Source organism: Capricornis sumatraensis, chromosome 14 (assembly GCF_032405125.1).
Source record: "Capricornis sumatraensis isolate serow.1 chromosome 14, serow.2, whole genome shotgun sequence".
NCBI classification, from domain to species: Eukaryota; Metazoa; Chordata; class Mammalia; order Artiodactyla; family Bovidae; genus Capricornis; species Capricornis sumatraensis.
The window spans coordinates 35043182-35056328 of record NC_091082.1 but is presented as its reverse complement, the minus strand read 5'-3'; the positions used below and the strand labels follow the sequence as shown (position 1 = coordinate 35056328).

The window sequence follows — 13147 nt, the reverse complement described above, 5'->3', positions numbered from 1 at the left end:
TGATCGTTCTCATGACAAAAACCTCGCCACCTGCTCGGCCCCGTCCTCGGCCGGGGATGGAGAATCTGCAGTCCCTCCGCACCCCTGGCGTTTCTAGGTCACCCCGGGGTCCACACGCACACTTCTCGCGCACACGATCGAGATCGCCGCCCTCCTGTGCACGCCCAGCCTCGGAGGGCGGTTACAAACTTACTCCTCGCCGAGGCAGCCCTGCCAGGGGCGCTGGGAGCGAGGCCCAGCCGGCCAGGCCCGGGCTCCGGGGCGGATCTGGTCGGGTCGGGTCGGGGTCGGGGTCGGGGTCGGCCCCCTGCCGGCCCGCCGGCCTTCCTCCCCTCCCGCCCGGCCGGCCCCCGGCGCACGTGCCGGGTGACAGGCCCCCCTATAGGTTCCATACCTGCCACCGGAAGTGAGTGAGGAGGGCAGTATAGGCATTTCCTGTGACGCGAGCGCCTGGACTCCATTAGGCAGCAGCTGGGGGAAGAATCAACACACCAGGGAGCAGAGCGGAGCGGACCCGAGGACAGAGGCGGCAGCTGCCTCCGCTGCCGCCCGCCGCCGCCGCCGCCGCCGCCGCCACCACCGCCGGGGCTTAGCCCAGCGGCGGGCCCCGAGCCCCCCGCAGCCGCCCCGCGGCGCCCCCCCCGGCCCGACCCCCGGGCCGCGCACCCCGAGCTGCCTCCGGGAGGGGGGGGGGGAAAGGGCCCGGATCCTCCTTCTCCCCCTCCTCCTCTCCCTCCTCCTCCCCCTCCTCTCACCCCCTACCCTGACCCCCCTCCCCGCCTCCCCAGCCCCCCCTCACCCCGACCCTGTCCCCGGCCCCCGCCTCCCCTCCCCCGCCTCGCCCCACCGGCTTCCCACCACGGCCTCTCTCGGCGAGGAAACTCTGGCCTCCGCTTCCTCCTCCTCCGACTCGGACACCGGCGGAGCCTCCCCGCCCCCGCGGAAGAAACCCCGAGCCTCGGCGGCGGAGGGAGCAGGAGAGCCCGGGGCTTCGGCAGGCAGAGCAGGCCTCTCCCCTCCGTCCTCGTCGTCCTCGTCCTCGTCGTCGTCGTCGTCCTCCTCCTCCTCCTCCTCCGTGGTGGTAGTGGTGGGACTCCCCCCGGCTGCTGCCCCTTCCGCCGCCGCTGCCGTCCCCCACCGAAGTAGCGGCCACAGCCTGGTCAGCGGCAGCATCATGCAGGCCAACGGGGCAGGAGGAGGAGGAGGAGGCGGCGGCGGCGGCGGCGGTGGAGGAGGAGGAGGGGGCGGCGGGGGCCAGGGACAGACCCAGGAACTCGCCTGCCTGTCGGCCCAGAACGGGGAGTCGTCCCCCTCGTCCTCGTCGTCCGCGGGGGACCTGGCCCACGCTAATGGGCTCCTGCCTTCCGCCCCCTCCGCCGCCAGCAACAATAGCAACAGCCTGAATGTCAATAACGGGGTCCCCGGCGGGGCCGCCGCCGCTGCCTCCGCCACCGTCGCCGCTGCCTCCGCCACCACCGCCGCCTCTTCTTCCTTGGCCACCCCCGAACTGGGCAGCAGCCTCAAGAAGAAGAAGCGGCTCTCCCAGTCAGATGAGGATGTCATTAGGCTAATAGGACAGCACTTGAATGGCTTAGGGCTCAAGTAAGTATCCCTTACAGGCAAGCTGGTGTGGACGGACCAAGGGGACCGAAGCTGGCGGGGAGGCGAGGGGAGCGGGGCGCGCTGGAAAGAGCTCAAAGAGAATTACTGCTGGGCCCAGGACACCGGAGGACGCGGCCCAGACAGACTGACCGGGGAGGAGGAGCTGACCTGAAGGGAAATAAGGGAAAATCAATCTGTCGGACAAATTGTGAGAGGAGACAGGCGGTTGGGAGGGTTGGGGGAGAGGGGGCGTAGGAGCCCAGAGATTCACCCCTCTCCACACACCTTCAGTGCTTAATTGTCTGTCAGTAAAGACAGATGCGGGAGTGTGTCTCTGTATGTGTTGGGGGAGGGGTGGATTAGAGCTGGTGGAAATAATGAACCTTGGAGGATTTGTTTTTCAAGTGTATCTCAGAGGCATCTTTGTGGGACACCTCCCCACCCCCAACCATGACAGACGACCCAGGCAAACTACCAATCAGGAAAGACAATCAGTTACAAGTGTTTATGGGAACTGAGGGGCTGGGATCACTCGGAAGGAGGCTGCTAAATAAATCTGATGGGAATAATGAAGTAAGATACCATGTTGATGACATGTAAAGGCCCTTGTGTGTGTGCAAGAGGCCTACCACTAACTTACCTGAAATCCCAATGTAATACCAAGAAAGCGGTTGCCTCTGAAAAAGGGACATCGGATCTGGTGAATCATTTATTTTCAGATACAATTTAGATGGCCTTGTGTACCTAAAATGGGGTGAAGGTAGACGACCTTGGCCCCAACCCCTCCACCCCCGTTTTGTATGCACACAAAGAAAAACCAAGCCGGGGCTGGGGGTGGACGGTAGGATTGGTGAGAGTACGGAGGAGGCTGATGGAGGAACCAGACAGAATAAGACTAGGAAACAGCATGCAACAGTCAGTTTCCAGCTTCAAAGCATAGATTAAATAGAATAAGTTCTTAGACCTAGCCTACACTTAGTATTTTTGGATTTATAGATTTGTTCTGGGAAGAAGGTGAAAGAGCATTTTTAAGAGTGACATAAATATTTTGATTCTCAAGCAGATTATTGCACTGTTTTTGCTGAAAAATGGAGCTGAATAAGAAAGCATTGAAACATAAGTATGTAAGATGGATAAAGATTCTTAGAGATATCAAAATATCTGATGGAAGAAACCACATGTTGTGAATCCTTTAAGCTCTGAAAGAAATGTATCGAAGGAAGATTTCACTTTGTTCCCTAAGGAAAAGGATTAGTGTGAAAACAGATTTTTGTAAATGCTAACAGAACCTATTACTGAGACAAGAAGCAAGCTGACAGCAGCAGGAGGAAATAACTCGTGACTGTTTGGAACCTACACCATAGTAAATTTGCTATTTTTAGTATAGAGAGAAAGGGAATGATTTTTTGATGCTGGATTTATTTTAATTTTAGAGATTGACTTGTTAGAATTCTTTGCAGACATAATACCTGGATGTAAGGCTCTTACCTAATACAGGTCATTTCCATCACCTTGTATGGAACTAACATTTTTTTTTTTTAATCTTTCAAACTGTAGTAATGTGGCTAGTATGTAAATCATGGTTTTTCATGTTCCTTAACCAGTTGGTTACAACACATTTTTAGAAATTTTATACTTTATTAAAGGCATTAAATGGAAAAGAAGAAAGAATTTTATTTTGATTCTGGTTTCAAGAAGGTTTTTGACTTTAGATGTAAACATAGATGGCAGTTTAAAAATCTTGTTTAGCCAAGCACATCAGAGCTGTTTATTTCTTTTCCCTTCATCATGAGGTTAGCTTAAGAACTTTGGAAACTGTTTTCATAGACAGTAGTTTATTTGGAAGAGTAAACCCTAAAGTTGGTCAGGTCTTTTTTACACTGTATCTCTCCTGCAGCCAGACTGTTGATCTCCTCATGCAAGAGTCAGGATGTCGTTTAGAACATCCTTCTGCTACCAAATTCCGAAATCATGTCATGGAAGGAGACTGGGATAAGGTAAAGTAGGGCATATAGAGCTGTGTAACTGCTGCTAAAATTATGTATTTGATGTGCATTTTGTGACATTTCTGTTTTTCTCTTATACCAATTTTTGCAGGCAGAAAATGACCTGAATGAACTAAAGCCTTTAGTGCATTCTCCTCATGCTATTGTGGTAAGAGGCGCACTTGAAATCTCTCAAACGTTGTTGGGAATAATTGTGGTAAATACACTTTTGTTCTTAGTTTCACATTTATGCTTATGTTAGTAGGTTATTGATAAGTCTAGGCTTCTGCCTCTTATAAAAGATAAGGCTGTAATTTTCATATCATTACATTTGTAAACTAAGATGAATATTGATTGTGTTTTAAAGTTTGAGCTTTATATTTTTAAAATCATATTTAATAAATACGTCCTTTGAATCTAGTTTATAAATTTTCTACTAAGTTATATTGAAAGATCTTTATACTCAATACTGTTAATAGGAGTTTTATATTTATAGGATCAAGGATAAATTATCCTTTTATTCTTTAAAATACTGAATGTGCTGGTAAAGAAAACATTTTGGGATGTATGTGTATCTGTATAACCTTAAGTAGCTGACCACATTAAGTAACTTAAAAAAAAAAATCTTTGGGAATTATAATTAATTCAAACCAGCTCCGTTGGTGTGCTCACCATTTTCCATTCCTGCATTCCAGTTGTGTGAATTGACAGTGTCAAAGTTTGTATGATATAAATCACTCTGGTGGAGGACTCATACGCAAATTTGACCATTGGGCTCTGCTTATTGCCCTTATTTCCTGACAAGATCATTGTCGAAGTTTAACCTGTTAGCCTCTTTCATAAATCTTAATGAATCTTTTATACTAATAGGCTTTAATTCTTCAGTAGATGTTGGTGAGGGAAAGGAGGGGATCAGTTTTTTTTCCTAAGTCCTTGTGATTGGGAACCATGAAGAATCAGCTCCTGGCTGCTGTCTTTTTAACTTCTAGCTGATTCATTTGTTGTCAAAAGCAGTTTCCTGTCTGGTGGGGGAGGGAAAGAAGGCGAATAGGAAGTGAAGTAAGGAAACCAGCTGTTTGTTGACTGTTACATTTTGATTTTTTTTTAATTGGGTCAAACATTAATCTTTCTACCTTTGTCTATAAACCTAATATACCCTCCTGTTCTGTTTTTTGGGATTTTTTTTTTTTTTTAAGAAAATCTTAATTACGAGAGTTTCCAAATTCTTAATCTTTTATAAAAATATAATCCTAGAGAATGGACTTCAGGTGAAATAAAGGAGGAGCCATATGAACAAATGTGGAGTCATTTAAATTGATGATCTAGTGTTTTGTGGGGTTTTTCCCCTTAAACACTTAAAATACTAAAATGTTTAAGTTACTATTGAATTAGATGCCTGATAATAAACTGATGAAATAATCAACTCTGTGGTAAATTTTTAAAATGGAAACACAGAAGTTCAACATTTATATTCAGAAAGATTGCAGATTTTCTAGCAAGTAAATTTTCCCCAATCAGTATGTTTGGGGGTTGCTTTTTTTATTAAGTGATACCCAAATAAATTTTGATTGGGCAGTTTTTTAATAAATTGTTAGCCCTGACAGAATGGAGGTGACCCTAATGTGAAGACAATTAAAAGGCCAAAATAAGAGTTGGGGTTCCTTTCCCATTGGACATTAGCACTACTTGTATGGTGACAGTAGAGAACTTGCCCGTGGACTATTTTAAAATAAATGTGTGATTTCTTGGAGGATTGTTTTCCTTTTATAAGCTTCATCCAAATTGTATCTGTAACTTCGTAGTAAGAATTATTAATAGGCTCACTTCTTTTTTTCTTATTTATTTGTAGTAGTTTGAGACTTCTGTATTGGATTTTGATTATAAATATCTCATTAGAAATCTGCATTAGAAGCAACATGTAAACTGATGAGAGGTAGTTGTAGATAATAAGGAGGAATCCTTTCTTTTTACAGCCTGTTCAGTCTATAGAACATTCTAGGATCTAATAAGAGATGAAGATAAAATCTCTGGCTGAGCCTCACACCATCAAACTGTTTAGGTATTTATAAAAGAAAGGGGTTCCAACTGTATCTCACTTTAAATATTAATATCAATTGCTTTTAAAGATTTAGGTCAGCATTTTTTCACCTAATTATGTTTAGATATACTCCTTTCCTCCACTCCATTGCTAAAAGATAATCTAATGTAAGCATAAATTTGTAATAATACCTTAGAAGACAACTATTTGGGTTTTTTTAAAAAACATAATTATTTTAATTGTATACCCAGACACATTTGATGACTTAGTCTAGACTAAAATTGTATTTTCTTTTTAAACCTGAATGTTTCTGTTGACCCAGTCCACTCTCCCTCTCAGCCTCCATATTTTTAAATTGTTCCTAGTCAAGTGATTCTACGAATAGCAGAATTTTTTTTCTGGAGTTACTAGAAGCTGAGCCTGTGAATCAACATATTTCAGTTTGGATTCAGATATGCTTAGCTGTGTCTAGATAATTTCGGTATTTGAGATCAATAACATAGAAAACTTTATATGTCGAGAAATGTTTGATTCTTAATATAATAGAAACATGCTTAACAAAAGTGTTCAGATATTAACTTGATATACAAAAATTTACTAGTGTATTTTAAAGTCAAATGGGGAGACATTTTGAAAGCCATGGTTTAAATATAATTCATTTCCCCTTTCTCTGAGTCATGATTTAATTGATATAACTTGGTTATAACCTTGTTTCAGAGTTAGTCAGAATCACTACTAAGTTATCTAGCAGTCTGCCCTTAATAACCGGACTTTCTGTATATCATAAGTTCTGAATTTCAGAACTTCACATTAAGTTCAATTAATGGAAGAAAACAATAAATCCAAACAATGGATAGGGTTGAGGGGACAACCTAAATCCTTAAGATTTACCACATACACTATCTTTCCAACTATCCTACCTAGTCACTTACCAATTTCAAGTTTTTGTTAGATAATAAAAGAGAAAGAATTACTACTAGGACCAAAGATGCTGAAAAATTACCAGAGATTAAGAATAATCTCTTACAGAGGTCTAGTTAGGAGGTGGGGAAAGATACAAGGAGAGTTTATTTTCTCAACCTGTTTTCTTTTTTTCTTCATTTAAGAAGCATGTGATCTTAAAAAAAAAGCATAGCAAAACCATATCCCTACCTCAGCAAGCTTTAATTTTGCCTGATTCTTTAAATTTTTTCAGTAGTTAACATCTTTTGTGAAAGATGTTCATTTTCTTGAAATTGTATTTTTACTTTTGTGCTTTAAATTTTGGAAACTAAAATAATGGCTTTACTTTCTCCATCTTTATCATATGTGTCAAATACTGAAATTGATTCTTAGCAGAATAAACAGTTTCTCAACCAAAACTCTAGCAGTTCTTGGCCAGTAACATTAGTTGCCATGCACACTACCAGAAATTGGTATCTGTTTGAGGATATTCTGTGTCTTAATCTGGATAAAATGACTCATAGAGAAATGTTCTTGCACTGCTTTTATAGCATTCCCTGTACATGCAGAAATGTGTGTTTATATTGGCTTCTCTCAAAGTTTTTACTCTGCCTTTCTCTTCTCTCCTGCCCTGCCTCTGCCCTTTAGAAAGAGAGGAACATGTAGTAGGATATTGATGGGAAAGTAAGGGGGAAATAGGAAGTAGCTCTTGGGGCACTGTCCCTACACAGATTGGAATGGGCAAGGAGGAGTACATAGGACCTACATGATTTATACCCCACAAATTAAGATGTGCCCTGAATTAAAACAAAATTTTCCACCAAATTCTCAATTACTAAGAAAATTTAGTCAAATTAAATACACGTGCCACCAATGGCATTTAAATGAAAAAATTCTACAAGTAAAAGATACTTGAATTTGATTCAAAAACACTATAAAATGAAACTCTTTAACAGTTTGTTGATAAATATATGAATGCTTCATTTTCATAAAGAGTTGATGTTCTTTCCAGAAGATAAAATGGTGAGAATACCCATAATAACTTTAAAATCCTTTGATTTTTAGATTTTTTTAATTTAGACTTTTGGTTTTTGTCACCTGGTAGACTTTACATATTTTATTTGCCATCTAGAGATTAACATTAGGTTATATGTTTCAAGACATCTTGGTAACCTATTTCTGAAACATTCACTGTCTATCTAACTTTATGTGTAAAATTTGGTAAATGTAATTTTTCTAGAGTTACAGGAGCTTATCTCATAGTTTAAAATTTTTTCTGTTCTTTAACTGTCGGTTTAAGATTAGATCATTATCAAACATAAGCAATGTCTATTGTAAAAGATATATTTAAATGTATGCCTAAGTTACATGGGAGGGTATGTTTTGTTTACTTTGTCTAGAAACCATTTTTATAAACTTGTAGGTTAAGCTTTCCTTTCTAAATACTCCCTAAAAGAAAATCCTGTAGACCATTTCATTATACTGTTAATTTTTAAGTAAAAGATGATTTCTCCACACCATTTTTGACAGCAGTACCTTATTTTTTAAAGTAAGCATCTTATTGAAGAAGAAAAGTCATTTGGCGTTTTCTTTTAAATGGATTTGAGATCTTTACTGCTATATTCCTTGGCATCTCTAAGTATGACTAACATTTCCTGTCAACTTTTCTATCTGCATCATTTGGCTTGCTTAAGCACCACAAGTAGCAAATATGATAGATGAAACCCTAACCCTCCAAGCAGTGGTCTTTAATTAGGTTTAAGGTTTAAAAGAAATTCCAAACTTAATGTTAGTAAAAACTTTTGTCTAGCAGAAAGCTGCTAAATGAGTGATGATCACTTTCAAGTTAAAAGTAAAGTAACAGAGTAAAGGAACATTAAAAGTATTAAACATGTATCAGAAAAAAACTAAATGTGAAAGGGCTTCACCATAAGCTGGAAATGGTTTGTCTTTTGTGAGGAGGAAATTGTTGATAGTAGTGCTTCATAGTGAAATGCATCAGGATGAGATGTTACCAATACACAAAGACCTTCAAGTTTAACCTTCAGTTGTAGGCATCCCTTTATTGCCACCTGGAGAGAGTGAGTCCATCAAGCTCGTGCTTGTCCACTTTAATCATAGGAAACCCAGTACTTTGCACGCCAACCTCTAGTCCAGCTGCCGGTCGACTCCTCTTACCTTTGATAAGCCAAAATCTGACACTTTGTAGCTTCGACCCAGTGGCTGCAGTTCTGCTTTTGGTCTCCTTAGTCCTTCTTTCACATTGTGGCTTTTGAATAATTCCTTCATTAACTGGTTTTTCTGCCATCTTTTTTAAACTTGTTGCATGAAACCCCCCAATACCCATTAGAGAAGTAATTTAAAAGCAAATTTAGGATATTTGAAATAGTTCTAAATTTTCACAGAAGTAAAATTCTAGGTGAATGTTTTGAGGACAGAATAAGTTTTCTCCAACGTTGATGCCTTGGTCACTAATGATCTTTTCTAATTTGAGATTATTCGTTCAAAGAGTTTTATTAAGATGTGAAATGAGCAATAGAGTCACATTTCATCTGTTGTGACCCTATTAAATAAAGATATTTTGAGTCATTTTAAAGCTTTATAAAAATTATTTTCAAAGGGCATAGTAGAATGGTTTCTACTGTTCTGTTTAGGCACAAACATTTTCTGAAACCTCCATCAACTTTTTTCCCCTGACTGCTGCTTTCTGTCATGTCAGAGGATGAAGTTTTTGCTGCTGCAGCAGAAGTACCTGGAATACCTGGAGGATGGCAAGGTCCTGGAGGCACTTCAAGTTCTACGCTGTGAATTGACGCCACTGAAATACAATACAGAGCGCATTCATGTTCTTAGTGGGTAAGGAAGCTCAGTTCTTAGACTTCAGGTTGAGGAAGAAGCTATTTTTATCAAGGTTACCATCCCAGAGTTGCATTTCTTTTAACATTTTCCCAAGATCTGAGTATTGCTAAATTCTTGGGTAATACTTGTTGGGTAGTTTCACTTATGTGTGTTCAGACTATTTTTGTCATCCTAGGAAGCTTTCCATATTAGAATAGAGGTATTTAAGTGAATGAAAAGAAGAAATATGTATCGACAGTGAAATGCCATTTCATGATCTTCTGTAAAAGTCCTACAGCATAATGTTCTATAGATACAATAAGCAGTGAAGTTTCTAGGGTTGTTGCATACATTTTTTTTAAACATACTTGTCATGTACAAGGTCCTTGCTAAGCATTTTATATACATAGTCTCATTTTATCCTCACATCAACCCTTTAAATATTAGAGTGCCCAGAACCTTGGTTCTGGACCACCCTCTGTTCTGTCTATACACACTTCCTAGGTGATCTCCTTCTATGCCATGGCTTCGCATACCATCTGTATGCCAATAGCTCATAAAATTACCCTCATCTGAACTCCCAACGTATATATCTAATAGCCTGCTTGATAGTGTCCATTTGGATGTGTAATAGGTATTTATATATATGTATATAATAGGAACAAATTACGTGTTCAGAATAAAAATTCTTGATTCCTGTGATCCCTCCACCTACCCCCACAAACCTGTTCTTCCTCTGGTTTTCCTCATCTCAGTAAATGGTAGGATCTTCTACCCACTTCTTCCAACAAAAAACTTAAACTTCATCCTTGGATTTTAATCTTCTAACTGTGACATATATTGTTCGTGTAAGGAAATAGCCCATAGAAGGCAGGTATCAAATTTGACATGGTTTTTTTCTCTTAGTTCAGTGTCCTTTGAGTTATACTATGTGACCCTCATGAACAGACACGCATTTGAAACCTTAAAGTATAATGTATATTTTCAAAAGGAAGCAGAAGTAATCATGGATAACTCGGAAATTTTTTTAAAGAAAACAGTTTTTCATAAAATTGTTAATAAATTTTCCTCCTAAAAAGTTATTTTACAAACCAAATTTTGTAGTGTCCAACTTCTTTCATAGGGTTTTGTGAGTCTGATTACTACACTATTAAAAAATAAATTCTCAACAGCTAAGGCATGTGTGCATGCTAAATTGCTTCAGTCATGTTTGACTCTGCGACCCTATGGACTATAGCCTGCCAGGCTCTTCTGTCCATGGGGATTCTCTAGGCAAGAATACTGGAGTGGGTTGCCATACTCTGCTCCAGGGGATCTTCCCCACCCAGGAAACAAACCCACATCAGTCCCCTGCATTGGCAGGTGGGTTCTTTACCACTAGCGCCACCTGGGAAGCTCCAGTCAAGGCATATTATATAGCAGATAGCAGGAGAACAAGTAGTCCTGCTATTGGGTAAGAGGCTATTAAATTCTTTACCTGCTAAATGCAATTTGCTAAATGCAGTATGCAGTTTAAGAAAAGAAGGTTTACTCATGTAAACTGATACATTTCTGTATACCAGACAGTAGACCAAGTACTTCATGTATTCCATCTTATTTAATCCTCACTACTTCCCTTCTTAATGTCCTTTTTACAAATAAGAACAGATTGGTCTGAGACCAGAGTATGAGGCAGAATAGGAGGAGAGTTACTTGCCAGGGCTAATCTCCATGTTTGATTAATGCCTTCACTTCTTTTACTTTTAAAGCCAGTTCTTCTGAGAAGAGGCAGAACCAGGTTAGACTCACACTTCCAGCAGTGGGCCCTCATGTATTCTCTAGAATCCATGAATTTAGCACTTACACCTCCTTCGGCATATATAGTGAGTAATAAAATAGTACCCAAATGTTCTTCTTTGGGATCCCATAACTTTCATAAGATCACACAATGATGATAATCCAGTTATACCATTTCTTGAGTGGCATTTATGATAAACTCTTGAAGATATGTTGGTTTTGTTTATTTAACTTAGTATGAGTATCTTTGAAGGTTTTTTGTTGGGGGTTTTTTGTTTTGTTTTGTCTTAACTATTGAGGAGCAATTAAGTTAGCATGGTGATTAAGAGCAAGTTCTACAGCTACCATGCCTGGATTTATTTTCCTACTTTGCCTCTCCTAAGCCAGTTCCTTAAGCTTTCTGTGCCTTAGTTTCCTCATTTATAAAAATAGAATAATTGTGTTTACTTCATAGATGATCGTTATGAACATAAAATGAACCAATATATGTTGAGTGCTTAGTGAAGAATAGAGCCTGGCACACCATAAGAGCTACATATGTTTAATGATACGTAACAGTAAATCTAAGGATGGTGGTGGTGGTTTAGTCACTAAGTCGTGTCCAACTCTTGTGAGCCCATGGAGTATAGCCCACCAGGCCCCTCTGTCCATGGAATTCTCCAGGCAAGAATACTGGAGTGGGTTGCCATTTCCTGCTCCAGGGGATCTTCCCAACCCAGGAATTGAACCCAGGTCTCCTTCATTGCAGCCAGATTCTTTACCAGCTGAGCTATGAGGAAAGTACCAAATCTACGGATACATTCTATTAATTGATAGCAAATAATAATGTCTCTTATGCTATAACTCTTATTCAGGTGCCAGATTGTATTAATGAATTGACTCCACTATATAAATTTCTTCTTGATATATATTTTTTATAAGAACTAGATCTCCAGAGTATAATCAGTATTTATCAATTATGTTTAATCCAAAGAAAAGGGTTTGATATTTGGTGCTCTCTTTGTCATATTTTTTAGGTATCTGATGTGTAGCCATGCAGAAGACCTACGTGCAAAAGCAGAATGGGAAGGCAAAGGAACAGCTTCCCGATCCAAACTGCTGGACAAACTTCAGAGTAAGCATCTTCATTTTTGATGTTTCTATATGTTCTCTTAGAAAGGATACTATGAATCCGTTAGGAAGACTTATATCTAGACATACTCTTATCAAGTGGTTATATAGGAGGGATGAGCGTGGAGATCCATTAGGACGCCCTTTAAACTAGAGGCTTCAGAATCCACCATGGAGTCAAAGAATCTAAACCTCAGGAGTCAGTGAGTAGATGCTGTTCCCAGAGCATGTCTCCTTCATTTCTTTTATGTAGTGATGCTCCCCTTAAGATTTTGTTTGGGGGAGAAGTACTGTGGTTAGAGAAGAAACATGGAAACCACAGCTTTAAGCCACAAGTGTTTTAGATAGAAGCAGACCTCATTGTGCTTCACAGATACTGCATTTTTTAATAGATTGAAGGTTTGTGGCAACCTTGAGTTGTCAAATTATGGTTAGCATTTTTTAGTAATAAAGTGTTTTTTAATTAAAGCTTGTACAGTTTTTTAGACATAATGCTGTTGCACACTTAAGACACTACAGTATAGTATAACCACAACTTTTATATGCACTGGGAAACCAAAAAAGTTTCTGTAGCTCACTTTATCATGATGTTCGCTTTATTTCGGTGATCTAAAACCAAACCCTCAATACCTCTGAGGTGTACCTATTTTTATGTTGATTTCAAGCGTAAAGCACCAATTTCCTTTGGTAAATTGTTTTACCCTCCCTCTAGATATTTTTATATAACTTCCAAATTACAGTAGCCATTTCCTGTTTGCCACATCTTTATAATAAAAGACTGTCTTCCCCTCTTTATTTAAACCATATCCTATGTTTTCATACTGAGGTGAGAGTGGAGATACTTCAGAATCGGAAA

The 13147-nt window shown here is 40.2% G+C and overlaps 1 protein-coding gene across 2 annotated transcripts in view; it reads left to right on the top strand.

Moving 5' to 3' along the window:
• The first annotated feature begins 978 nt into the window (after window positions 1-978).
• WDR26 (WD repeat domain 26) overlaps window positions 979-13147 on the top strand; it is a 38537-nt gene continuing 26368 nt past the window's right edge. Inside the window, exons 1-5 of one of the 2 annotated variants that reach the window (XM_068985911.1) lie at window positions 979-1602; window positions 3500-3599; window positions 3700-3804; window positions 9287-9423; window positions 12198-12295. In XM_068985911.1, coding sequence (XP_068842012.1) covers window positions 1175-1602; window positions 3500-3599; window positions 3700-3804; window positions 9287-9423; window positions 12198-12295 — 868 coding nt within the window. In that variant the 5' untranslated portion in view covers window positions 979-1174. The remainder of the gene's footprint in view (window positions 1603-3499; window positions 3600-3699; window positions 3805-9286; window positions 9424-12197; window positions 12296-13147) is intronic. The other variant, XM_068985910.1, reaches the window with a different exon arrangement.